The sequence below is a fragment of the Montipora foliosa genome, chromosome 11 (genome assembly GCF_036669935.1).
Source record: "Montipora foliosa isolate CH-2021 chromosome 11, ASM3666993v2, whole genome shotgun sequence".
Taxonomy (NCBI): domain Eukaryota; kingdom Metazoa; phylum Cnidaria; class Anthozoa; order Scleractinia; family Acroporidae; genus Montipora; species Montipora foliosa.
Genome location: NC_090879.1, coordinates 28573048 through 28598236, shown reverse-complemented (window position 1 = coordinate 28598236; position 25189 = coordinate 28573048). Strand labels below are relative to the sequence as shown.

At 39.5% G+C, this 25189-nt stretch overlaps 2 protein-coding genes across 5 annotated transcripts; one reads left to right on the top strand and one right to left on the bottom strand.

Moving 5' to 3' along the window:
* Positions 1-3174: 3174 nt before the first annotated feature.
* On the bottom strand, positions 3175-11021 carry LOC137975255 (uncharacterized). 4 transcript variants are annotated; one of them, XM_068822342.1, is made up of 6 exons: positions 10600-11004; positions 10319-10517; positions 8704-8739; positions 7643-7918; positions 7209-7285; positions 3175-3600 (listed from the first exon to the last, which is right to left on the bottom strand). In XM_068822342.1, exons 4-6 carry the CDS (start codon positions 7905-7907, stop codon positions 3433-3435), a joined length of 510 nt encoding a protein of 169 aa, XP_068678443.1. In that variant the 5' UTR covers positions 7908-7918; positions 8704-8739; positions 10319-10517; positions 10600-11004; the 3' UTR covers positions 3175-3432. The 4 variants fall into 4 exon arrangements, with proteins under 4 accessions (XP_068678443.1, XP_068678441.1, XP_068678442.1 ...); XM_068822340.1 differs by lacking the exon at positions 8704-8739 and having other exon boundaries at positions 10319-10374; positions 10600-11021; XM_068822341.1 differs by lacking the exon at positions 8704-8739.
* Positions 11022-12759: 1738 nt separating this feature from the next.
* Positions 12760-22223, top strand: LOC137974872 (tRNA selenocysteine 1-associated protein 1-like). The gene is made up of 12 exons (XM_068821865.1): positions 12760-13215; positions 14717-14814; positions 15740-15839; positions 16128-16180; positions 16470-16533; positions 17066-17108; positions 17274-17301; positions 18963-19082; positions 20182-20425; positions 20962-21004; positions 21124-21182; positions 22059-22223. The coding sequence occupies exons 1-12, from the start codon at positions 13192-13194 to the stop codon at positions 22137-22139; spliced, it is 957 nt and encodes a 318-aa protein (XP_068677966.1). The 5' UTR covers positions 12760-13191; the 3' UTR covers positions 22140-22223.
* The last annotated feature ends 2966 nt before the right edge of the window (positions 22224-25189 follow it).

Here is a 25189-nt window from a genome sequence, read left to right as displayed (position 1 = left end):
CAAAATGCTTGGTTTGTTACCTCTTTTGGCATAAATTTCCTCTGCTCCTCTGCTCTGCATTGGGTTTCCTGAATTTCTCGTAGCCAATACGAATGGAGAAATTTTTCCTCGTCAAGAGTGAATTAGAGTGTTGATCTATCACTTTGCGGTCTTGCCCCAGCACAATCACAAATGGATTTATTTTTAGATACACTTTGCGCGCGAAACAAAAAAGGGCCGCCAGTTTTTACCAATCAGAAGAAGCCATGTCACGCGTGACCGCTTCTGCCATGTTTTTTCATGGACATAACTGAAATTTGGGGGAACGGGTATTCTAAAAATAGACTCATTTGTGACTATGCTGGGGAACCCACCCATCCCATAACAACACTCATCAAATTCACTGTTGTCCATGCCTATTATACCAGGTGATCTGGTGACGTAATTCGGAGGACTGGGGAGAAAAGTTTTAACGCCGTATCCCATAACCGCGCGCGACCTTATTTTCGAATTCAACATGGCAGAGGCAAGGTTAGATCCCGTCGGTTCTACTTGAAATCTCATTCAGTAACAGGAAAGGTGGGAGACACGGAATGATCTGTTGAGTTTTGGCGATGGAAATACTGCAGGGAGTTTGGAAACAACACCAAGGGCCGCGCACGGTTGTGGGATACGGCGTTAAAATTTTTCTTCCCAGACCAACTTACGTCACCAGATCACCTGGTTAGGACTGTAACACCGCATTTTTACATTCCTTTAAGATTTACTAAGAAGCTTCCTGGAAACAATTTGACGCAGGAGAATGGGACAACAGGTGGTATTAGAACGTTGTATTAGAGTGAAATTCCGGCCTTCTCACGGTATCTTACTTCCACTGATTTACCTTACCCCCATATGGGTGATAGAACAGCTAATAGGTTAAGAAACGGCGGGGGTGCTGCTGTGGTTATGACGGCACGCATTGGAACACTATCGTATTTGAGGATTTGTCAAGCAAAGCGCGAAATTGAAAGCAGTAAAACCACTAACGTTGTCTCTTGACCCTTGCGTCGGAGCGTCGTTCCGTGGGGATGGTTAAAGCCAGAATTTGGGCCCATGCGCCGCATATGCCATTCATTCCTGTTACCACCTCGCGACTTTCTGATTCCTCCGAAAAGAAGAGCCTTCATTTGATTGCAAATAAAACTGATTTTTTCTGTCTGAGAGGGAAATTAAATTGTCAGATCAGGAATCGTGCCTGTGACCTGGGCCGTCCTACCTATTGATACACAGGAACTCTCTTTGATCCAGGCTGTGGGCTCGACAATGTCACGTGGTTTCAAGTAATCATGATATGACATGACATGGCAAGACGACATGCTAGTTGCTGGGCAACGCGCACAGGACCCGCTAAAAAAGAAATCGGAGTTCCGGGCTACCTCCATTACCAGTCATCTTTTTCACGGCCACATTACACAAATTATCTTCATTAATAACATTATCGGTATGAACGACATGGCTTTGTTGAGCCCATCGACCAGTGGAAAATTTTGTCTTTGAACCTGGACAAACTCTTTTTTGCTGCATCTGTCTTTATAGAGTTTTCGGCGAATCGGGATGGTTCTACGACACCCCGGCTAAAGGCGGCTTTTTCTTAAGACAAGGTCGTCGGCCTTTCTCTCTTTTGAATTCTAGAACAAAGACCAAGTCGCGTCAAAAAGACATCAGAACACAAGATGCAGGAGAAATAAGTTTTTTTTTTTTTTAGCTACAACAAAAAAATGTATTTTAAAATTGGAGTAGTCATTGATTATGAAGTGCATTCGTTGGGAGAACTTTGGAGGTTTGAACCAGAGTTAATAGAGGTTTGAATCACTAGACAAGCCGAGTTTGGAGGCTTGTGGAATGTGTCTAACAATGGAAAGAGGTGATGACAGCACAAGAACCAAATTTGTGAAAATCTGGATTTTGTTAAAATTGACAGAGAGAAAATTACTAAAAATGTGTCCCTTGCCATCGACTCACGAGTTGCGCGACCGTCATTTGCGCATCTGACGTATCAACCGAGATGCATATGCACGTATGACGTAATTCAAGATGGCGCTGAAAAAGCAGACGAACGCCAACTTGGCAAAGGGTAAGGACATCAGTAAAAGAAGAAAAATAGAAGAAAAAAGCAAAAGAAAAGAGACGTTTGCCAGCAGGGAAGCGTATATCAAGATTTTACCAAAACCAGTGGGTAGAATAACCATAACATCTTTGCTGGAAAGCAACTCCTTCGAAACAGTCTCTTATTCTTTCTTGAGCGAAATTTCCCGTTCTTTTATAATGTTCAGATACGCAAGAGCTTTTGACATTCCGGCCTTCTTTGATGGTTGATATACGCGGTTGATTTCTCTTTCCCATACTTAAGGGACGAAGGCCTTAAGTGAGATTTGATTGACGTGTTCTTGTCATCAGCCTATCAGAAATTTCCGTCCGCTCAGAGACGAAAGCATTCAAAAAACCCAAGTTTTCGGGAAGGCGGTATTTCACAGAGTGCTTCCCCATTCTTCGCGCGGCTTTACCGCTCGTTAATTTGCCTCTCGCGCAAACAATACTTCCAGCTACGCCGTTTGCCCACCTCTTTCAACATTTGCTGGGTTAGAGCGTGCGCACTAATCGGTCTCACAATGACGTATCCACGTATCGGACTATTTTCCGATATATTAAAATTCAGCTTGAAAAAGAGGTTTAGCAGACAAAGACAAAGGAACGTGGATGATGAGCAAATATTTTTCACATTGATTCCAACGTGTTTCTATTGTCTTTGTCCTCAATGGCTCACTATCAAACTGAATCTTTGATATTTCGAAAATGGCCTATTCATAGTAACAACTGCGACTGCAGCCTGGGACTGAATACAGGGTTGAATCAAATGTTGATGATGTGTTGACACCGTTTTCCCACCTCAGCAGTCAACATCGTTCAACAAAGTCGAACGGATAAATGTTGAAGCCGGTTTGCCCGGGCCTTACAGCGGGTCTCAGTGAACACAACCACAAGAAAATCGTGAAAACGGGACTTCCCGCTGTTTTCCAGTATACATCTTGCTGTAGATGAAGAAATGCCGTGGTCAGTAGCAAAAGGGTTCGGAGTTTGCCACCTTAGGGCTAAATCATTTGTTTTATTTTGAGAGCGGTGTACACATTAAATCAAATAATTAGTGACGTACGGTTTCTTACAAATAGCGCATTTATTCTTTAACACTCAATTCATCAGTATTACAACACTACTGCTTGTTACATCAAAGAACTTAAGTTACTCACAACGCAAAATTTAAGACACCTACTTTACCATACAATACTCAGGCTGGTTACATTTTTTGTTATCACTTTAATCTTGTGACAAAGATGATAGAAAGGTGTGCAATAACAATACAGTTAATTAGCTTAAGACGATTAAGTAGAGTTGGTCTCCAAGTTAATTGATACATCATGCATATGATGCATATAAACTCTTTAAACGCCGCTTCAGTTCCTTGATGCCAAGGACGTCTTCCATAGGCTGATGACTAGGACGCTTTCCATAGGCTGACGACTCCTGGGACGGATAAGGGGGCAATGTTTCGGCTAATTCCTCAGATGATGGAGACGTGCAATTCTGTTCAAGAAAAGGGAAAACAAAATGATTCTATAAATGTCAGTATAATTTCAAATTTTTTTTCTCCATCAACTATGCAGTTAAATGGCCCTAAATGTAAATGTAGATAGATAGATAGATAGATAGATAGATAGATAGATAGATAGATAGATGGCCTTTATTTTAAAATGATGAGTATTAAAGCTACATGAGCTTGTGGGGTCGTTTACAATAACTAATCACTAACTAACTAGGAATATATATAAAAAGAACATTGAACTTAAAATTAGCGGTGTTGAAAGATATGAATATAAACTGAACATAAATTTAAATATATACAAAGTCATCTTTTCTAAAATTACAAGTGGATGCAGACGTTATCTTAAAACTAAATTCATTAAATTAATTAATTAATTCATTGTACCTCAGGTACAAGCCCTTTCCAAAACCCCAATATTCATCAATGGCTTGCCCACAGAGCAGGTTTCTACCCATAAGATACTAATGGTGTACATTGCGTCTGACTTGTTGTGGGGCTACCGTTGTGAATATATTGTCAAACGTACGTGCATGCGTCTACATGCGTTAAGGGTCCTGGTTAAATCAAGAGTCCAGAGGTATCGCAAGTGTACTGTAGCCTAATGACGCTCTGTCTTGGAATATGCATCCCTTGTTTGGGCTGGTTTGCCCGATTACCTAAGTGATCTAATTGAATCCGTTCAAAGGGAAGCTCTGCGCATTATTCTGCTAAACTTAAGTTATGATCAAGCGCTTGTTCGTTCTGGCCTACAGACACTGTTAGAGCGCCGAGGTCAAGCTTACGAACGCTTTGTTCAGGCATTATCGGTATCCTGGTGTCCCTGCATTGCTCGTCTGCTCCCTGAACGATCAAGCGTCAGCCATGGATACGGTCTCCGCTCGGGCACAACTAGGCAGTGCGTTAACAACAACAGACTTCTGCGCACTGATAGGTTTATTACTTTCAAGTTCGGATAACTGTTATTTTTGTCCTTGTACGTTTTGTAATCTCGTGCTATTATGCATTTTCTACTTACTGAACCCTCTTGTTATTTAGGAAATGCTACCAAACTGAGTGAATAAACATATTATCATTATTATCAACTAAGGTTGCCATTTGTTTATGTAGAACTAAAGTGTTTTCTCCCTTTTGAATGGTAAGTACTTTGTGACAAACAATTTTCCGGCCTGAAATCTGCATCAGTACATACAATACGTGGTATTGGTAAGAGGCAACTAGTAAGCTGTCCTCCAAATTAATGGCTTCATACAAGGAAATAACATAGACATTCGCTCGATAAATTCTGCAAATCTCGGATAGCAAAGGTCCCCGCCATGGGCTGCTGATTCCTCAATCGAATATGGAGGTAATAATGTTTCGGTTTGTCTCCTGCCTGAAGTAGTTTTAAAAATGAAACATTAGACATCAGACTCTGCAAACAATTTCCTTGGAACGAGGTGCACGCATATTGAAAACAATATTCAGTATGGTGCACGAAACTGAATAAATTCCGCACGATTGACAAGCAGCCTACACGCGTCACGTGAATTGCGACAAGCTAAAGAAAAGCGCAGGCCGTTGGTCACACCTAAATGACGGAAGTTTATTAGCAGTATTAAATAGTAAAGAAAAAACGGCAACACCGCAAAACAATGCCTTTGTTAGTTCCTGTAGAATTCAGTGCACGGATTGAACCAGACGAATTTGATTGAAATAATCGCACGCTCTCCAACCCTGTATTTACCGTTATCCTTGTTACACTTAATGTCAACTATCCGAAATATCTTACATCACGTTACACCGAGTTACACGAAATATCCCACACTTCCCAGAGACTATTTATTGCATTCTATTATTAATGTTAACTGGACAAACTAAATTACTGGGTTAGCTTTCATGACGCTCCGTGTGGGTAATATCATCCAATTACTTATTATTATCATTTGTTTTCAGACAGATATATTAACTGCACCAGATGAGGAACGTTACTTGTAGTCGGCACCGTCCATAAGCTTTACTCTATCATGATTAAAGTGCCCCCGTCATTAAAAAAAATCACTTCCTTTTTTCTTTCAGATTTTGAAAGTGTGTTTGCTTAAGGAAGGTGCCTACTATTGTTATTGCGCATATGTTCTGCGCATCTCGAGATACTCGGATTTCCTATCGGTGATGCTTACTAATACAGGGATATTTTTCCGCGGTTTAAAGCTATCCGGAGAAAGTAGATCTTAGTAAGTACTCTTGGTATCCAAAAAGAAAATTGAGGGTAACCATGCATTTTTGAGAGATAATTAAGGTTCAATTTGAGAAAGAACGCCATATATTGCTTTGTATTTTAAAGCTTTTTGCAAATATTATTCATGAATTATCTTTGAAAAATGCGTGGTTACCCCCAATTTTCTTTTTGGATTTCAATAACACTTGTTAAGATCTACAGTTCCTGCTCAATCATAAACCAGGGCAAAAATATCTTTAATTAGTAGGCACCGTCCTTAACACCTGCAAAATGTTGAGCTTTGATTTCTATCCAAAGGCCGTTAACTTTGAGTGTAAGTTTTGGATTTCAAGGTCCGTCATTACTCATGCACGTTCAAAACTGACCAATTGGACCTCAGAGGGTTGGATCCAGGGAAACGTTACGTCAAAGGCTTACTAGTTTAAAATTTTAGGGTGTGAATACAGCTTATTATAAATGCAAAACACGAGTTAAAAAATCTGAAAGCCCAGAACTCCCGTGCTGCATATTAATTCTGCGGCGTACACAGGCATTGCATTCTTAAATGAGTGAGCCTTTGACGTCATTTTCTCCTCGAACCAGCTCTCTCAAGAACTTAAAAGTTAGTAATGGCAGACCATTAAATAGGAAAATTCCAGTTAAAATGAACAGGTTTTTTTTTTAATCAAGGCTTAAACTTTAATCGCTTAGTGTTTGTTAACATAGTTTTTAAATTCGCAGAAAAATGAGAATTGATTTTTTGGTCACAGGGGCACTTTAAAGTTGGAATTATTATAACAAAATAATTATTTTAATTACTAGATACTTAAAAGGCCGATTGGACCTTATCACAGTTAGATAAGCAAGTTACAAAATACAGGCGTAAACGGGACTCGAACCCACGACCATGCAACTGCACTGCACTCGTTCTGCCAGCTGAGCTATATGATGTTAGTTACTTTAGGGGTGTTTCAAGTAGATACTTGCGTAGGTAATCCAAAGAATAGAGTTCCTTATATTGTCCACATCTGAAGCCACTCTTATTCTCTGATTACTGGCTTCACTGATCATGCAGCCATTGACTCCATGAACACCTGTAATCTCTATGAAGTTAACAATTATTTAAAATTACATGCTAATATTATAGATAGATACTTTAAGAAGCTCATCTAGTGTTATCAGAATGTGTTACTTATTTTCTGATCAATCCGCCATACTGAGGTAGTGACTGAGAAAGTCTAATGTTTCGACTTGTTCCCGAAAACGGGAACAAGCCGAAACATTGCACTCGCCCATTCGTCATTCCGTTCCTTTGAAGAAGTAAGGCAGGCAATAATATAATCTGTTTAAAGTAGATAAATAGTAACAGTAGTTGTTTCTGTGTCATACGCCTACCTCTTCAGGTTCACGAGTGATGGTCTGAGGGGATGACCAGCCATCATTATGGTTGATCTCTTCATTCTTTCTTTTGCCTGATAATAAGAAAACTCAGTTTCATTAATTGAACAGTGAAAAACGGAACATGCACTTTTATTTGTCTACCACTACACAAGTATCTTGAAACTCAATGGCAGAGATCAAGAGTTAGAATACTGTTAAAAAGTCTCGGATTTTTCTTCTAGTGTACGTGTATCCTAAACAACCTGAATTAAATTTGTACACGATCTCTTATCAGCATTTATGAATTGGGAAGTTTAACGTGGCTCCTCGTTAATAGCAACCATACTCTCTTGGAAAGAGTGGAAAAATTCCCTTTAATCCTCTGTTCTAGATTCCAAGGCAAATGCAACGCATTAGACATAAAGCATAGAGACAACTAAGTTGACTACCTTTATTGATTATAGAAATTGCTTTTTTATTTCCAATTTCTTGCAAGGCCAGAAGAAGATCTTCCAATGGTACTTCTCGATGAGCAAGATCATTTAGTAACGAGTGAGCCGGGGAACGCTTCTGCCTGATCTCTTCCACTTCTTTTTGCGAATAGAGGTGACGAAAACCTTCCGTCATCACTTTCTCCCAGTTGATGGTGGTCTCCTTTCCCAAAACGATGCACAGTTCGTCAAATGTCTCGTACGGAAGATCGGTTATACGCATTTTCTCTTTACCTGAAAAAAAAAAAGCCCATGATTTTTTATTGATTTAGGGCACCGTTTAATTGCTCTGAACTTACAACTGCTTCTTGGGTAAGGTTATCAGTTTTGTGTGTGAAAATAACGGAGACACCTTTACTCCGGACAACTACCCCGAAACGAATCTTTATGATTTCTTTACCTCTACTGTGGCAGTGAGGTACTCATTTTAGTTGCTGATCCAATTTGATTTAGAGGCTTAACAGCTTCTTTGTTACCTTTAATTTGCAGTTTCTTTGTATAGTATGATCTCTAAGAAAGGGGGATTATTTGAAATCCTGCACAAGCAGGATTTTTTTTTTCTTTTTGGACTTGGGTACATGTATCTCAGGAAGCCATGGGCTAAAGAAACACAATACAATCACACGTAATAAATCCTTCACTGACTAACAAGAAGTCACATCGCTTCATTTTGCTTACAAAACAGAACAATCGACCTGTTGGCATTTCATTCCCGCAATAAGTATAGTTTTCTTTCTTTTTTTCCAAACTTAAAACTGTATATAAACAGCATTTCTGAGAATTTCATTCCTAGTAATTTTTTAGCAGGGGGCAGGTCTCCTTGATGATTTGCGTTAAAGGCACTTGCTATCGGTCTTTCAACGAAAAATAACCGGCTACGATACTTTCATTATCAAAACCGGTACTTTGAAAAGCTATCGGAAACCCTCAACTATAATGGACATGGTGTTCTCGCATATAATGGAATTAATGGTAAAAAAGAATACATATACCTTCGGATTGAAATATCGTATACTCACCTTTTGAAAGGAGAGATGACAAGATCTTTTAAACCACTCAAATAAAAACGAAGACAAAATTCACAGGTTACATACAACTGAACATCTGAAACCATGGTTTTGGAGCAGGAATCCTGTTCACTGCTCTTCACAAAAAAATGTTGCTGTCTACTGGGAGAGTTAAAACGTAGCTACTTCAGTCACGGGCCCCCATTGGGACAGGTTTACAAAAAAAGGACACAACAAGCTTATAAGAAAACAATAGTGACCGTTCTGTAGCAGCTTTATATCGGTCTCCCAATGAAATTAGCGCCGGTAGAGATGTACTGAACTGGTATCTCCTCACAAAGAATACCGTCGTTTACAGTCCAGTAAGCCATTAGCGCTTTTTTTGGCCAAAGTAGCTGCAAGGATGTCTTCACGGGAATTTGTTAACTTCGATCACAAACTTTCTAATTTGATGACAATTTTTTCATAAGCACTTGCGCATTGATTATCCTTAAAAACCAGTCACGCACCTATGCGCCATCATGTATTGACCTGTATTAATTAAGAGTAACATTAAAATTCAGTCTTGCAATGCAACAAAGCGGTTAACACTGTCACAACTTTCTCCTCACAGTTATCTTTGAAAGTCCTCATAAGAACAATTAATTCCATTATGGTAATCAGGACTATCTTCAGAGTAATTAAATGGCAAACGCCTGGCTAAAATGTGTTTTGCCAAAAGGGAAAATGAAACTTGGTCGATATCAGTTGACTGTTTGCTTGGTACAGCTGCCCAGCAAGTTTTCAAAACAGAGAAAAAATACCATAACAAGAGAAATGACAAACAGAAACCTGTCGCTTGGTGCGTGTCGTCATCCACATGTATTTCTCTTAGCCCTTTTTGCATAGCTAAATCAAAATTCGAAAAATACTTTGGAGTTTTCCCAAATAAAAATGATGAGGTTTCATGAAGTCGACTTATTCAGGCGTCACTTTTATCATTAGTGTATTTCACTAGGACGGTGCATTGTGGTACTTTCCCTGGGAAAAAACCCGAGGAGTTTCCCGGCCTGATCAACAGGAAGTTTTATTATAAGAAGCCTTTTTGATATACGTGTCTATGGCATCGCTCCTAGTATTAATTCACCAGAAAGAAATGATGAAAGGGAGCCAGTTCATACCAAAAAGGTAGATAAGGCCTATATCCGGTACTAAACAGCTGTCAGATGGCACTTTAGCTAGGAGGCAACTGGGAGGCTACAATTGTGCTCTATCATCAGTGTTTTTTTAACTTTTAAATTCCTAATTCTGTCTAGGCAGAACTAATCCTCGACTGACGCTGTGTCTAGTGTCAATGAAAATCATTATAAGGCAGAAGTAATGTAACTTTCAAAATAATGGCTGGCAATGTTCAGAATCCCTGCTCTTATCCACTCTCTGTTTCAAAAATTGCGTGAATTAAATCACAGTGACGAAATCGAAAAGTAGGTGTATCAAGCGACAACAGCAAACACACTTAGTAGCAATCAGAGAAGAAAATAAACCGACGTAAGCAATTCGCTCTATCGAAGAACTGAAATCACATCATTTAATAACAGTTCCTAATGTCAGAAAGGAATTCTAAAGCTGAAAATACCGTAATTCATACCCGTAATTTTGTAATTTTCTTCCCTCTCTTTGTCTTCAGTGGTGGACCACTCTTCTCTGAAGATGAAACAGGAAAAATTCGGTTAGCTTCAATTTCGATTTGTTATGGGCATCTTCAAGTCATATCGTCGCTGTGCATCACTTCTAACAAGACGGAAACTGACAGTAAATAAGACCGCTGCTGATTTTGTTTTCAAAGCCTTGAAAGAGAACATTCGAATCAATGAAACTGTATCAAGATAAACTGAGAGACATCAAAGAACCTAAACGTCGATCACTTACGTCGCAAGAGCCAGAAGGTACTGTGGAGTTCGGCAGAGTCGATTTTAGTATAAATAAAGTTTTCCGTTTCAGTTCAGAAGGGGTTTCCCCTTTTATGACGTAAAACGGTTAGAAATTGTGGCAAAAAATAAAAGCAAATCATTTGGTTGGAACGCCAGAATTGCGGAATACACGGAATATTCTAAAATCCGGAATATATGGAATATTCTAATTAACAAACCGAAAGTGTTTCAGCGTTGTCTGTACTCTTATCGACAACGATATTCGTCATCACAGTGGTCAAAATGTTGTGGACTCACGAGGCGTAGCCGAGTGAGTCTACGACAAATTTTGACCACCGTGATGACGAATATCGTTGTCGATAAGCTAAGAGTACACACAACAATGAACCACTTTCCATTTGTTTTTTACCACAACATTCAACGCCAAAGAAAGCTTTTATTTCAGAGCGTGACCAAGATCACAACTCAAAGAAAGACCAAGCTTTGTCTATAACTTTCTCGCAATATGATTGGTTTTCCCAAAATGAGCGTTCCTGATTGGCTATTACATTGCGTGACAAATTAACGCAAGCATGACGCGATCAGACTCTTATCGACAACGGCAAATTAGCCAATCAGATTGCGAGATTACAAGCAATTGTGGTAAAACATACTGTAATATGGAGTGTGATTTCCGTCAAAATTGAATTTTGTATTTGAAGTTCAAATGTGCAGTTTTGACATTCCAATATTCAATTGTACAGTTCAAACATGCAGTCTTGAAGTTCGCGTATTCAGTTGTACAGTTCAGACATGCAGTTTTGACATTCCAATGTTCAATTATATTCTGCAATTCAGAGATGTAGTTTTGACATTAGACTGGTTAAAAGAGCATAATCTTGCGGTGAAATCACCAAATTTGAAGTTTTGACGACAACGTAAGCATGCAACAGAGAATCTTTCATTCTCTATTTTCAGTCTGAAGCCGCTCGTAACAATTTATTTTTAGGATACTTCAAGTACGTGAACGAGATGGAATAATCGGGAAAGATAAATTATGCTAACGCAAGGTTCTATTTTGAGGTCACGTTTTCGTCGAAGTCGTCGTCGTAGATACTAGGAGTTTCAGTGAGAAAGTGAGTGCTGGCGTGGAAACTGGGAGCAGTGACTGGTATTTTTTTTTTAACAGCTGCAAATTTTTGAAAAAAAAGAGGATACCGGAGATGTGCGTGAAAGTATTTAAAAAGCGAAGAAAGGTGTGCAACCAAATTTTCTCGCATCGATGTTTTCTTAATAATGTTTTCTTAAGGACGGTGCCTACTATTGTTATTGCGCATACGTTCTGCGCATCTCGAGATACTCGATTTCCTATCTGTGATGCTTACTAACACAGGGGTTTTTTTGCGCGGTTTAAAACTATCCGAAAAAAGTGTATCTTAGTAAGTACTCTTGGTATCCAAAAAGAAAATTGGGGGTAACCATGCATTTTTGAGAGATAATTAAGCTTCAATTTGAGAAAGAACGCCATACATTGCTTTGTATTTTAAAGCTTTTTCAAATATTATTCATGAATTATCTTTGAAAAATGCGTGGTTACCCCCAATTTTCTTTTTGGATTTCAATTACACTTGGTAAGATCTACATTTCATGCATAATCACACACCGGGGCAAAAATATTTAAACAATAGAGTGTTTCTGTCGAGGAACTATCGGTTGATAGTTGCCCCGCGGAAATTTGATGTTCTTAAAACAAATATTTGCCCGAGAAGCGAAGCTTCGAGGGCAAATATTTGTTTTAAGAACATCAAATTTCCGCGGGGCAACTATCAGACCGATAGTTCCTCGACAGAAACACTCTATTGTCTTTATTGTTCACTACTAAATTTTCTTCCGCGCGCCAGCTCAAAAATCATGTTGAATTATTTTCAACTTTATTAGACGAAAGCCGTGTCAGCCAATGTAAAATGTGAAAAAGAAAGCAAACCAAAACCCTCTTAATACAACTTTGATTGTTTATTTTCCATAAGGCCGCTTGTTTACAGAGGTATTTTCAGCGGACGACTACTATCCATCCGGGTATTTTCCTCGGATGGGCACTATGGGCTGATAGTCTCTCTCCACGGACGAACACTATCGCGTCACGTGATCAATTTAAACCAATAAGAATCAGAGAAAATTTAGTGGTGAACTATAACTTTAATTAGTAGGCACCGTCCTGAAATATTCCTGAAATATGGTGCTCCGAAAAGGCGCGCGCGGAGCTCCGCTAAAAAGAGCCTGCATTGGTACCTTTTGTGGTCAGCGGTCTTTTCCAACCCTATAATGATATGTCAAATATGCGTGTTCTCTGTGTTCTCGTGTCTTCAAATTTTAGTACTTTCCTTTACAAAAGCGTTTCACAGAGTTCCTAGAATTTGTTGGTACTTTTCACACACTTTATTATCGAGAATTAGGTTGTAAGAACGACTGATTATTCAGTCAAGTTTGTAAGGAATCCTGTTTCCTTAACGCTGATCGGTTTGGAAAGGAGAAACCACGTGTCAACAACCCAGTAAACGCGTCAGCTGTTCCTTTGATTGTATTTTGGACTGTCTACGACCTAAAAAGAGAAATGACAAGTCTGTGGATGGGAGATGTAAGTGTTTAATCCTTTTGATTTAATCAGGTACTGTGTGAGCAATAACTGTGAAAAATTGGACGTCCACAGTTGATTGTGTGACATGCTGAAAGTAGCTTTAGTTAATTTATGTAGATTAATTATTCATCGGTATGACGCAGTTTTAATAAACAAAGGATCTACATATCCGTCAGCTGGACATCAGAAAGGAAGTAAACTATATTTAAGAGTCTAGTCTTCTAGCGCTGGAGCAAATAAAACATCGGACACTGTAAACTGAAATCAGCAAATTAACACAAATCAAATTAAATGTTAGTTTTTGAGGAGAGAGGAAAACTGGAGTACCTGGAGAAAATCCTCTTGGAGCAGAGTAGAGAAGAAAAAAAGTTAAGCCACATATGAGGCTGTGTCTGGGAATCGAATCCGGGCCACATTGGTGAGAGATGAGTGCTCTCACCACTGCGCCATCCCTGCGCCGCACTCTAACAGTTTCAAAGAAACAATAATTCAGGTGATCATAGGGACTGCCTAAAAGCCCCAAATGGTTGGAGGATATCATTTTGCCATGTGAGAATACCATAACCCTAAAATCTTGATCTTAAATGAAATGTGCCCCCTCAGTTTGCGGTATTATCTGTTTTTAGGATGGCTATTGCTAGAATGATTTTTGCAGGAAAAAAGCATAAGGCGGTATTGTGTTCTTTGCTGGATCTATGCTTTTTGCATTAAGTACATGTATGAGCAATCCCTCATGCAGCTTTTTCGCAGACCTGTCAGAGGCGTTGTAGTTATCAGGTCTAATATGATTGTCCATAATTTGACGGGACCCGTATAATTTTTAAATTTAGATAATAAAGGAAACTGATGGACCAGGGATAAATGAGAGAGATCAATGCTTCTGGGTAATTGTCTTAGAACTGGCTGTGTCGAAAGCATGTTGGTCAGGGTTCAATTCAGGCGCTCTATAAACAAACTGAGCCAGTTGTCACAGCAGGGTCCCATGCCAGCGCAAGTACAGGTTAACACAACAAAGCACACAGGCCACTCCACCAGAGTCACCAAAGTATTTAATTAATGCTTGGATTATTACAGCGGTTTTCAATTGAGTGTCGAAAGTAATTAGCTACAGTAATTCCTTTGGTCTTTCATTACTTCACTCAGTGCTTGGTTCAAAGTTCTCGCGCTATTTTTTCAACCAATCAGAAGTGAAACCAAAACCAATCGTGGCTTGCGCATGCACATTTTCCCGTGCTTTGTGTTGGCTACGTGTAATTACTTCGAGTTTTGATTGGTTTACCGGATTGTCTCTGTCCTTTTTGATTGGCCAAAGTGATTATTTTGGTTTTGGTTTTACAACAGTTGATTGAAACTCGCTCTATCCCCTCCCCTCTCCCCACTAACACAAACACCCTAGGATACCCCCCAGTTGACAAGTAAAATGGTCTGTCAAGTCTCACTCCCAGGGGTCAACGGGTTGATACTTCATGAAAGTTCTCATTTGTGTTGAAATATTCAACAGCTTGACTCCTACATGGATGAAACATTCATCAGCAGTGCATTTGCCGCAATGGGAGAAGCAGTAGTCTCAGTGAAGATGATTAAAAACAGGACCACTGGGTAATATTATGAGTTCTATAAAATTTGTACATCTCCAAGTGTTGTGTGTAGTGTGCGTGAAATATTAATTAACCCCTTTCATTTCCAAAAGTTTTGCTTATAGATTTGACAATGATTTTACCCAAGTGATTTTATTCTCATTCTTTTGGAAGTGAAAGGGCTAAATTGTAGACAGAATGAATTTAGAATATTAGTGACCTTGTTATGATTTACCGGTAGGTGTAACTGTTGTAGTTTATGATACCGGCAATTATCATTGCGGCATGTATGGGTAGGCAGATGAGGTGTTTGTTTAGCATTCAAAAAAATGTTTGTATATTTTGGTACAATAATAATTAATAATAATGCTTGCAGTACTTGGAGAACCAGCCAAAGGGTTCTATTGACAGAGTTTAAAGGAATTTAGTTATGCTAGAAAACGTTCTTTTTCCTGACATTTATCCATAATTTTTGCAGGAAGAACTACACGCACCTACCTTTTGGTAGTAATCCATTGATTTAGTGAGAGAATTATTCATTTTTTGTATTTTGACGCAGCAGTCTTTGTGGTAGTTGAAGCTTCTGCTTGACTTCAACTAGTTTCCTTTCCTGCACACCTGATTAGCTCAGAGATTATTGTTATTATTATTATTATTATTATTATTATTATTATTATTATTATTATATTGTAACACGACGACGCTGCTGCAATGTCGACAGATTTATTCACAAAACTCAACAACAGAACAAAGTACTTTTCATCAAGATTCAACACACTCGCACAATCTCTAACCCCAAGTCTGGCTCTTTTGTAGTCATTATTGCATGTATATTGGTTGCAACAGCTTAACGCCATGTAACTGTCTCTTCATCCAGCTCGCATACATTACAATAGCTCTCACATGTAACACTACGCCTTTTGTTGCAATATCTTATCCTTGACCAGATCTCCTGCTGGATACTGCTTTGTTGACTTTGGAGATTACACAGTGTCACAGAAAGTAATGGGCAAATTAAATGGCTTGCCAATACCTGGAAGCAATCCAGTAAGTATTGTTACTATTATTTATTTCATAGCCCTTGTCAATGTTGCTGTGGTGACAATATTATAAATAATGATGAGGATGACGGCTACATGGATAGTATTAGTAATGACGACAACGAAAAATATTATAATGACAAACAAAATAATGTGAATCTAATTAGCGTGAGATTTTTTTGTGGCTGATTTTGAGACTGTGCTGGAGTAAAGCACAAGTTTAACGACAAAATTATTGTTAGGCCTGTTTAGTTGACGTTGATTTGTGCTACATGTAATTTGGTTTTTCTTGTAGATAAAGCGATTCAAGTTAAATTGGGCCACTTATGGCAAGGATTCATTCATGCAGTGAGTGTAACAACAAGTGTATTGTCCCCAACAATTCTGTGTAACATCTAGACATACTTTGAAAAAACAATTGCTACTTCTCTGTAATTCTACATGTACATGAAATGGCCTGTGAACATTCCAACAAGAGCCTTTTTCCATTTCTTTGTATACTAAGAAATTGCAAGAAGTATGAGATTAATTTCAATTATTGAAATGCTTAATTGCATGCTATGGAATTTTAGTTAACTATCTTGACCGGAAATTTAATGAATTATTTTATGGTCCTAATTTTTTTGTACTGTTGTAGGGGACCAGAGTATTCAATATTCGTTGGTGATTTGTCTCCAGATGTTACCGACTACGCTCTTCAGGTAAGGTTTAAACTTGTCTCAGAATTGTGGGAATCAACGCAATAATTCCAACCTTATTGTTAGCTGTGTAACGTAAGTTGCTGTAAACTGGCAGGAACGTCTTTGTTCATGAGATCAGAATTATTTGTTCAGCACAGGTTCATGTCGTTCAGGAAAGGATGACAAATTCATAGGAAATGTACAAAAATAACTAATCATATATTGCGTAACTGTTTTCTGGGCATTTGTTAATGGGCACTGAAAAGAAACAATAAATTTCAGTGAGCATTTCCTTTTTTCTTGTAATGTGTATGCTCAATTAACCCATTGACTCCTTGGAGTGGGAGTCTCAATAGATTTTACTCCGTCTAAGGCGAGACAATTTTACTCATCAGTGGGTTGAGCGGCTGTATTGTAGGGAGAAATTGGATGGTCGCCATTCTTAGGCCGTGAAGGGTTGGTTGATATCGAGAGTAAAAGCTCATTTTCGCTTTAATTAGGCTAGTAGGTGTTACTATACACAAAAAGAAATGGTTTAATTTTTTCCTTACAGGAGTTCTTCCAAAGAAAATTCCCAACTTGTAAAGCTGCTAAAGGTAATAACATAATATTTGACAGCTTCTGTATTTTGGTACCCACATCTGGCTTATTTAGCGATGGCATCGATTAATTCTGTTTAATTTGGTCAATAATAATTTATACAAGGATTAATTTTTTTGAAGCTGTATTTCCTACATTGACATTTTTTCTTTTCCTTTCAGTTGTTCTAGACACAGCTGGAAATTCCAGGTATCTGATGCAGCATGGTGATTCAAAATTGTTTACTCTCATCATCATTTTCTCTTTTTTGCAAATCGAAAATTATTTATTTCTTTCTCTTTCTTCTGTAAGGATAATAATCATGCAACACAGCATCGGCCATTGTCAAATCCTTAAATTTTGTATTAGCATGTCGGTAGTTATATTGGGCCCTTCAAACCAGATTTGACAGGTAGTCATCAAATGATGTCACCAATGAGAATGTCAAAAAAGGGGCATGCATAAATTAGAAAATGCGCCAGACAATCGTTACACATGCACGCGCTTAAACCCTTAACAAAAATGTAATTCCCCCACCGAAATTTGCACTTGGTGTTTTCACGTGCTCCTTAGGGTTGTATTGAAACTTGCCCAATTGTTTTCTAATTTATGCACGCATTATCTGTAGATAACAGGCAATCTTCTTTGATTTGAGGCAAAACGCAAATGTCCACCTACCGTTTGACGTTTGCCATAAATGCGACGCTATTTAAAGTGCTCAACTGGTTCGAAAACTAGCAATCGGGAGATCGTAGATTTGACTCCTGCGAAGGAGCACTGGGATGTTTTCCAAGTATTTCCAAGTCAAAATCTTTAATGAATACATCCTCATCTTCTTGCACTCTCCTGCACATCAAAAATGCCCCGTCTTCTGGTATTTTCAAGCGTGTGATCAAACCATTTTTAAGGGTCAGACAGAATACAACCTAATTACCTTAACACCTTATATCTATATTTTCCTCTAAACACACTTATATACTTAAATAAATGACTTTTTCTTTATTTCTTAAAAAGCCGCCTAGTATTTAAATTGCCCCTGGGGGGGAAATCTCTATTCCTCATAAGCTCGGCTTCTTGGAGATTTCCCGGCCACCGTCACTCCTCCCAAGAAATGTGCAAATGTTAAATTCAATGCTAATTAACCTATTTATTATCGTTTTTATTCTGCTTGTAATTCATTGTGTGTGGCAAAATAATAAAAATAAAATAAAAATCAATCTTCCTCGTGACACTTTGGGGAAGGGACAAAATACAGGTCAAGAGTCACAAGTCATAGCTTATTTTTTTACCAATACAGAAACAAAGCTAACCTTTTACCAATGCTAACATAAGGCCTAAAATCGTTTGTTTAGGCCTAATTAGGCCTAAGGTTAGCTTTAATGACTGATTAGGATTGGTTCTGTATTGGTAAAACAATGACCTGTGACCTGTGTTTTGTACCTGCCGATTACACTTGTGACTCAAAATCCACAAAATCAGGAGGCAGGTGTAACATCACACGCTGATTGCCCAATGGATATGGCTTTAGTCGACGCACATTTTACTCCACCATTCCGTGGTGGACTCATTGTTAGTGCGCTCGACTCCGGATCGAGTGGTCCGGGTTCGGGTCCTGGCCGAGGACACTGTGTTGTGTTCTTGGGCAAAACACTTCACTCTCACGGTGCCTCTGTCCACCCAGGTGTATAAATGGGTACCGGCGAATTTAATGCTGGGGTAACCCTGCGATGGACTAGCATCTCTTCCAGGTGGGAGTTGAAATACCCCTATCTTGCTGCACGCAACAGTAACCAGAGATAAGCGCCAGCCTTATGGGCCTTCTATGCTCGTAGCAGACTTTATTCCCTGAAGTTTATGGCTATCTGTTGCAGGGGATATGGTTTTGTGAGGTTTACGGATGAGTCAGAGCATAGACAAGCCATGATTGACATGCAGGGAGCAGTAGGCTGCGGATCCAAGCCTCTAAGAGTCAGTGCAGCCACACCTAAAAGGTAGAGTGTTCTTTAAATAGCCTGCCCAATGTTGATATTTAGGACTTTAAGATGTACGATGCTGCTGCATAAACGAGAACGTCAAATGTGTCTTGAATTTTAGCTTAATGGCCTAAATACCAAAAGTCTAATGTAGCTTAGGGGTATGGTAGGAAATTACATGTAATTCGAAGGTCGTAGGCTTGGGAAAGAACGTCATGCTTGCTCATATCAACATATATGACAATAAACTTAGCTTACAAGAGTTAACAATGGTTTGTGTTGAATATGTAAGCCATCATGAACTATATACCAAGGTTGCACTCACACAGTAGCCATGGTTATTCTTGTTGTAAAGAGCTGTGAAACTTTTTCTTTGTTTCCTTAGCTTATGCTAGAGTTAGGTTAACGTTTCAAGGTAATTCTCTTTCGTTTTCGTTTGTGTTTCATCTTCGGTGTGTTTCACAGATCTTTACGCCGAGGGTTAGCCCCTACTCGGCAGCACTCGGTTTTTTTACGAGTAGTCCCGAGTCCCCATTTGGCAATAAAAAATTGCGACAGAACATTTCTTAAAAGCATTCTAAGATCTAAAAAGCTAAAAAGCTGAATAAAAAATCGACGACGTTTCGACGTTACCGTTAACGACATTACCAAGTCAAAAATGTATAAAAACTAAGTTTTATAAATACTAAGACGAACAATAAGAGATGGAAATAATTTACAAGTTAAACAAAAAGTTTCGCACGTATGGAGTCCGTTTGGACTTTCAAATTAGGTTTGACATTCTTGATGTAAGGCGTTTCAAACAATAAACAATCAAATTTGCCTTGGCACTTTCTCAGAAGCGCTTTTTCATGAAGCACAAGGTAGGAGCGATCTTTTGAAAGAGAGCCATTTCAAGATTCTGTCGCAATTTTTTATCATCAAATGTTTTTTAAGTCACTTCTTTCCCGAGTCATTATTTGATAATTAAACCGCCTCAAGAACTGGTTCGCTGTAAGTCGTGTTAAGGGGGAAAGGACCCCCTAAAAATTTACCCAAAGGCGTTAACATTACAATACGACGATCACAGCTCTAGAAATTGTTGTGGTGACTTATTTTGTTATTTCTGTGTCGTAAGGCCTCAAACAACAGCCACAAGCACACCAACGGCATACACGGCCACCACTGCAGCGGCAGCAAACCAGCAATATATGCAACAGTATCAGCAATATCAGCAATATTTAGCAGCGTGGCAAGGATACCATCAGCAACAACAACAACAGCAGCAGCAGCAACAGCAACAGCAGCAGCAGCAGCAGCAGTATTACCAACACTACCAGCAATATCAGCCATACGGACATGCGACGTATCAGCAACCAACGGTAGAGGCTGGTTTTATCACAGATAGGAGTGGTTTGAGAGTTTTTGAAAACGGAGGTCCAAGGTCTTTGTGTGGACGGGCTCAAACGCATGTTGTCGAAAACGCTAAGGTCGCGGGCATCTACCTGTCCCAGTTTCACTTGCGTGTAAAAGCAATAACAAGGGGGTGATCTTGCATTTATGTTGTTTGATCGCATTGCAACCTTAATTGCCTGCTTTGAGCTTAATTTTGCGTCATAAAATACATTGCTGTAGCTGATTGATAATTTTTTTGCTCGGATAGTCTCCAACTCTCTTGTATTAATTTTGCTAGTATCATTGTACCTTGGACTCACCTCAAGCATGCGCAGTATGGAGAAAGTAAGGTCGAGCAAAGCCTGCTGACGAAAACGAATGTTCTCTTTTCGGTTTTACGTGGTCTAGTAGGGGCATAAACGTTTTATGCCTTTTTGAGATACAAAAACCCGAGGTTTGCGAAAACGCATTAGTGTGGACTAGGTACAAATCTCACTCACCGGTGCTTTGTTTTTCCTCCCAGGGTTACGAAGAAGCCGCTGTAACAGTTGATAATACGGCTGAAGGTAAAACAAATCGTCAAAAAGGAAGAGTTGTCTAGAAACTGCTCTCTTTGACTGAAAAGTTATACATTTTCACAAGATGTGACTATCCAATTTCAATGCCTGTTTTGTTATCCTCACAGATCCAAACCCTCCGTTAAATATTACAGAGGAAAACAGAGCTATAATAACAAACGACGCAGTAAGTTGGCCTTTTAAAACAGTTTCATTTGTAGAGCGGTTTTCAAATGAATGTCGAAGCCCAAGAAATTATTTCAGCCAATCTAAGCAGACTAAGACGATCATTATGAGCCAATCAGAAGGCCAAGCAAATTCATGCAACCGATGCCAAGGGCGGGAAAACGAGAGCGCGCAATTGGTTTGGCTCGTTTCTCTCTTTGCCGTTTCTCTCCGTTTGCCGCAATCACTGCGACGTAATCGGGAGTTTGAGCAAAGACTACGGCTGCAAAGCCAGAATATGATTGGTTAAAAGAGGAAAAATACTCGTGCAAGTTGCGCGTGCATGTTCCACGTGCAGCACAAATTTCCGTGCATATATCTTTACCGTACTCCACAAAACAACAACTTAAAATCACCAAATGTTAGCTTTGGGCAACAACTTGAGCATACAACAATAACCATTCATTTGCTATTTTTGCTTTAAAACCGTTCGTACCCATCCAGTTACAGGATAGTTCGCCCGTATTGTACAAGGTGAACAAGATGGAATAATCGCGGAATGCTTGCGATAGTTATATTTTCGAGTGAAGTTTTCGTTGCCGTTGCATGTCCTTGCTTAAAGTTCCTAATGCAATACAATGATTACAAATCCACACGAGCTAAACGCAAAATGATCGTGATTGAATGTACATAGAGTAGGACATTAACAGAGAACTTCGCGATCAGATTGAGAGCATTGGCGTTTTACATTGTTATTTTCTGGGTTAGGACATGAGCCCCTGGTTTGGAATATTAGGAATTTTTCCCCAAAATGCCCCCATTTTGTATATCTTTTGCCTTTTCTAAGGATGTACAACAACTGAGAGGCGATCATTTACCTCCTTTGATGTATCTGTAGGAATCTTTCTACGAGATGGAACAATCCAGATGGCAGCCTGTAGAATCGCTTGGTTCAGGACCTAAGACTGTGGTCGCGTAGCCGTAAAATAGCTCCGGCGAGAAGATTTGCTTTTGAGAGAGTCCATGTTGTACGTGTGGCAATTAAAACCTTTATTTGATTGTTTGTAAGCTTTCTTGTTCTGTTCCAAAAGTAGCATTTTGTCATAGTGATGACCGCTTTAATCCACTTGCAATATTCCTGAACATTGTTCAGTGATTTATAATTACCAACGCTCCGATCTGCAAGGGATAGTAGTAGTACCATGTACCGGGTAGTTTGTTGTTAAGTGATAAACTTGCGTCACGTTATTAATTAATGTCAATAACAAAACTGAATAATTATCATGATTACCATCGTACCCTATAATTCTGTTTTATTCCTTTATTCATTCACTTATTTTAATAATATTGTAATAATTATGCAACGTTTCTTCAGTCTGTCTAAGTCTTATTTTTTTCCTATATATCGTTTTAGTAAGTTTAGTGCCATGTACGCACATACACTGCACGCCTCGATTACCATTGCTATATGCGTGTAGTTTTCATTGTAAAATTTAACTTTAATTTTTGCAAATATACTTGAACTTGAACTTGAGGTGAACGCGGAACATATGTTTTTATATTTGCCAGTGTCGCCCCCTTGATTTGTTCTTTTCGTTATTTTTGCTATAATTTTTATTTTGGGTATGTTTTTTGCACAGTTGTTATATTTGTTATTCTTGCGATCACCTGCACTTCTGAGGGCCCAGTTGTTCGAAAGTCTATTAACTTAATCCAGGATTAGCATAAACTTTGGTAAAATGTAAAATGTTTTCAACTTTTAAGTGCATCTTTCTTTTGATTATTTTTGGTTTTCAAGATTGACTTCCTCTAAGGTAAAATTTTGCTAAATATCAGCGTTGTACAACATTTGCGAGTAGAGAAATATACTCCTTGGTAATTTTTAAATCTGGGATTAGCGTTAATCGGCTTTCGAACAACCGGGCCCAGCTGGAGATAAGTGGTAATCACAGTCGAGAAAATCGATTGTGTGTTTTGTCTTTACCATCGGCAGAGCCTCTTATCCAAACATCGCAAAAGCTGTGTTCACAGTTCACAAACATGGAAGTCAAATTGCTTTTGATGTTCAAATTTGCCTCCCACCAGACGAAAAATAGTTGCTAGAGGGATTTATCATCAGGTTTACGACTAACGGCAAAAGTCGGACTGAATTTTACGTTTTCTTCCAACCATGAAAGAAAATAGTTTGATATTAGCTAATTTCTCGCATGATAGCTACAGGTATCCAGGAGCTTGTCAAAAGAGAGAGAGAAGAGGTTTTTGTGAGAGCCGCTGCCTTCCGTTTGCTAGGGGCGCGTTCCTACTCACTGTGGCTTGCGTCTTCGTCACTTGCATATCTCCTCGTTCGTTGCGTTCTTGACGGATTTTCAAGCAAAAGAGAGACTGCTCGCAGTCTTCCCGTTTACCCGTTTTACGTCCACGCGATGCTAAATCTCTCCGTTTTAACAACCAAAAAATCCTTGGGGACGGTCGCTCGAAGCCTGGCTAGAGCCACCCATTGGTTTCCATGGTATTTAACGCTGGTTAGTGCTGACGCTTCGATTTACCCGTGCCTGAGGCCCGTTTCTCGAAAAGTCCCGAATACTTTCGCGCCCAAAAAGCCATTTAGAGAAAAGCCTTCCGCTTGTCTTCATAAGCTGATCTTTAAACATGTTTTCAAGATAACAAAAAGCAAAATGATTGTGGAGTTTTTTTAGTTAAAATATCTCCATTCTTAAGATTCAGTGGGAATTGTAACACCCCAAAAACGTTGTCCCAACCTTGTACACCATGATAGTGGGTACGTCACGCAAAAGCTCGCTACAAACTTTAGGCCAACATCTACCGACCCTTGAACGACCCTTGTTGTTAACTCGTTGGTGCGCGCAAGAACAAACACGTTGTTCCCGAAGAGTAAGGCACGGACTTCCGGTGGGTATTAGGGAGCTTAAGCACTCGTGTTTCTGAGACGCGGACGGCAACCGGAAGTGAGCTGTTTTCCCTTTTAACTTGTCGTCACACAACCACATTTACATTGCTAAGTATCTTTTCTCCATTAGAAATGATTAGTGTAAAAATCTGGGAGACACCACTGCCCTGACACGCAAAAATGTTCTCTTCCGGTTGCCGTCCGCGTCTCAAAAACGCGCGTGCTTAAGCTCCCTAATGGTTTATCACTGCATCCGCGCTCTTGGTGCTGACCAAGAGAAACGTGGGCTCTGAGGACGAGATTTGGCACTGTTCAGTCGCCAAATATCCTCAACTCATGCTCAACACAGTCAGTTCCCATTCTCGTCACCAAAGCCTCGGATCTTACATCTTTCTGCGCATGACCCGAGGCTCTGGGAAACTCTCTGTAGGAGGACATGCGCCGTAGGGTTCTTACAGCCAAAATTTGGCTATTTGAACCTTAATGTGCTTGCTCACTCCTCGCGCTAACATGAATGCACCAATCAGAGACGCTTCCCATTGTTCTTCGTGAAAACGAGTCAGTTTCGACCAAGGGCAAAGACCTCCTTCTTTCTGCCCGTCAGCCCATACAAAGGGAAAGAAGCTTCTTCTAGAAGGGAGGTTAAACGTTCTTGTGGCCTGTAAGTGAGGAAGCGCGAGCGCAGAGCATGATGGGAAGAACGATCAGCCTGACAGTCCCATAAGGCTGTGCGCGCCAGAAGGAGCCTGAGAGAGGCCCACGAACGACAGTCAAAGCAATGAAACAACCAAAAAATACCTAAGGATTAAATTTTTTCGTCGTCGTTTAGTCCATGGTTTTGCATTGCGCAGCGCTACTGCGCATAATTTCTTGCGTCATTGGCGCGCGCAGTAGCGCGGGCACATTGATAAAATGGCGGGTTCTCATTGACGCGAAGTCTAATCCGTCGAGGAATGGCTATTTTCTCCTTAGTTTGCGAAAAACGGTGTCTTCGTGAAGTATTGAAAAAATCAGCAAAAATCTATGGCCAGTATTTTGGTAATTTCATAAAATTGTTCGGATGGAGCCATTACGAGTCGAACAGCCCACGCTAAAGTTAAATCTATTTCGGGGTTTTAAGT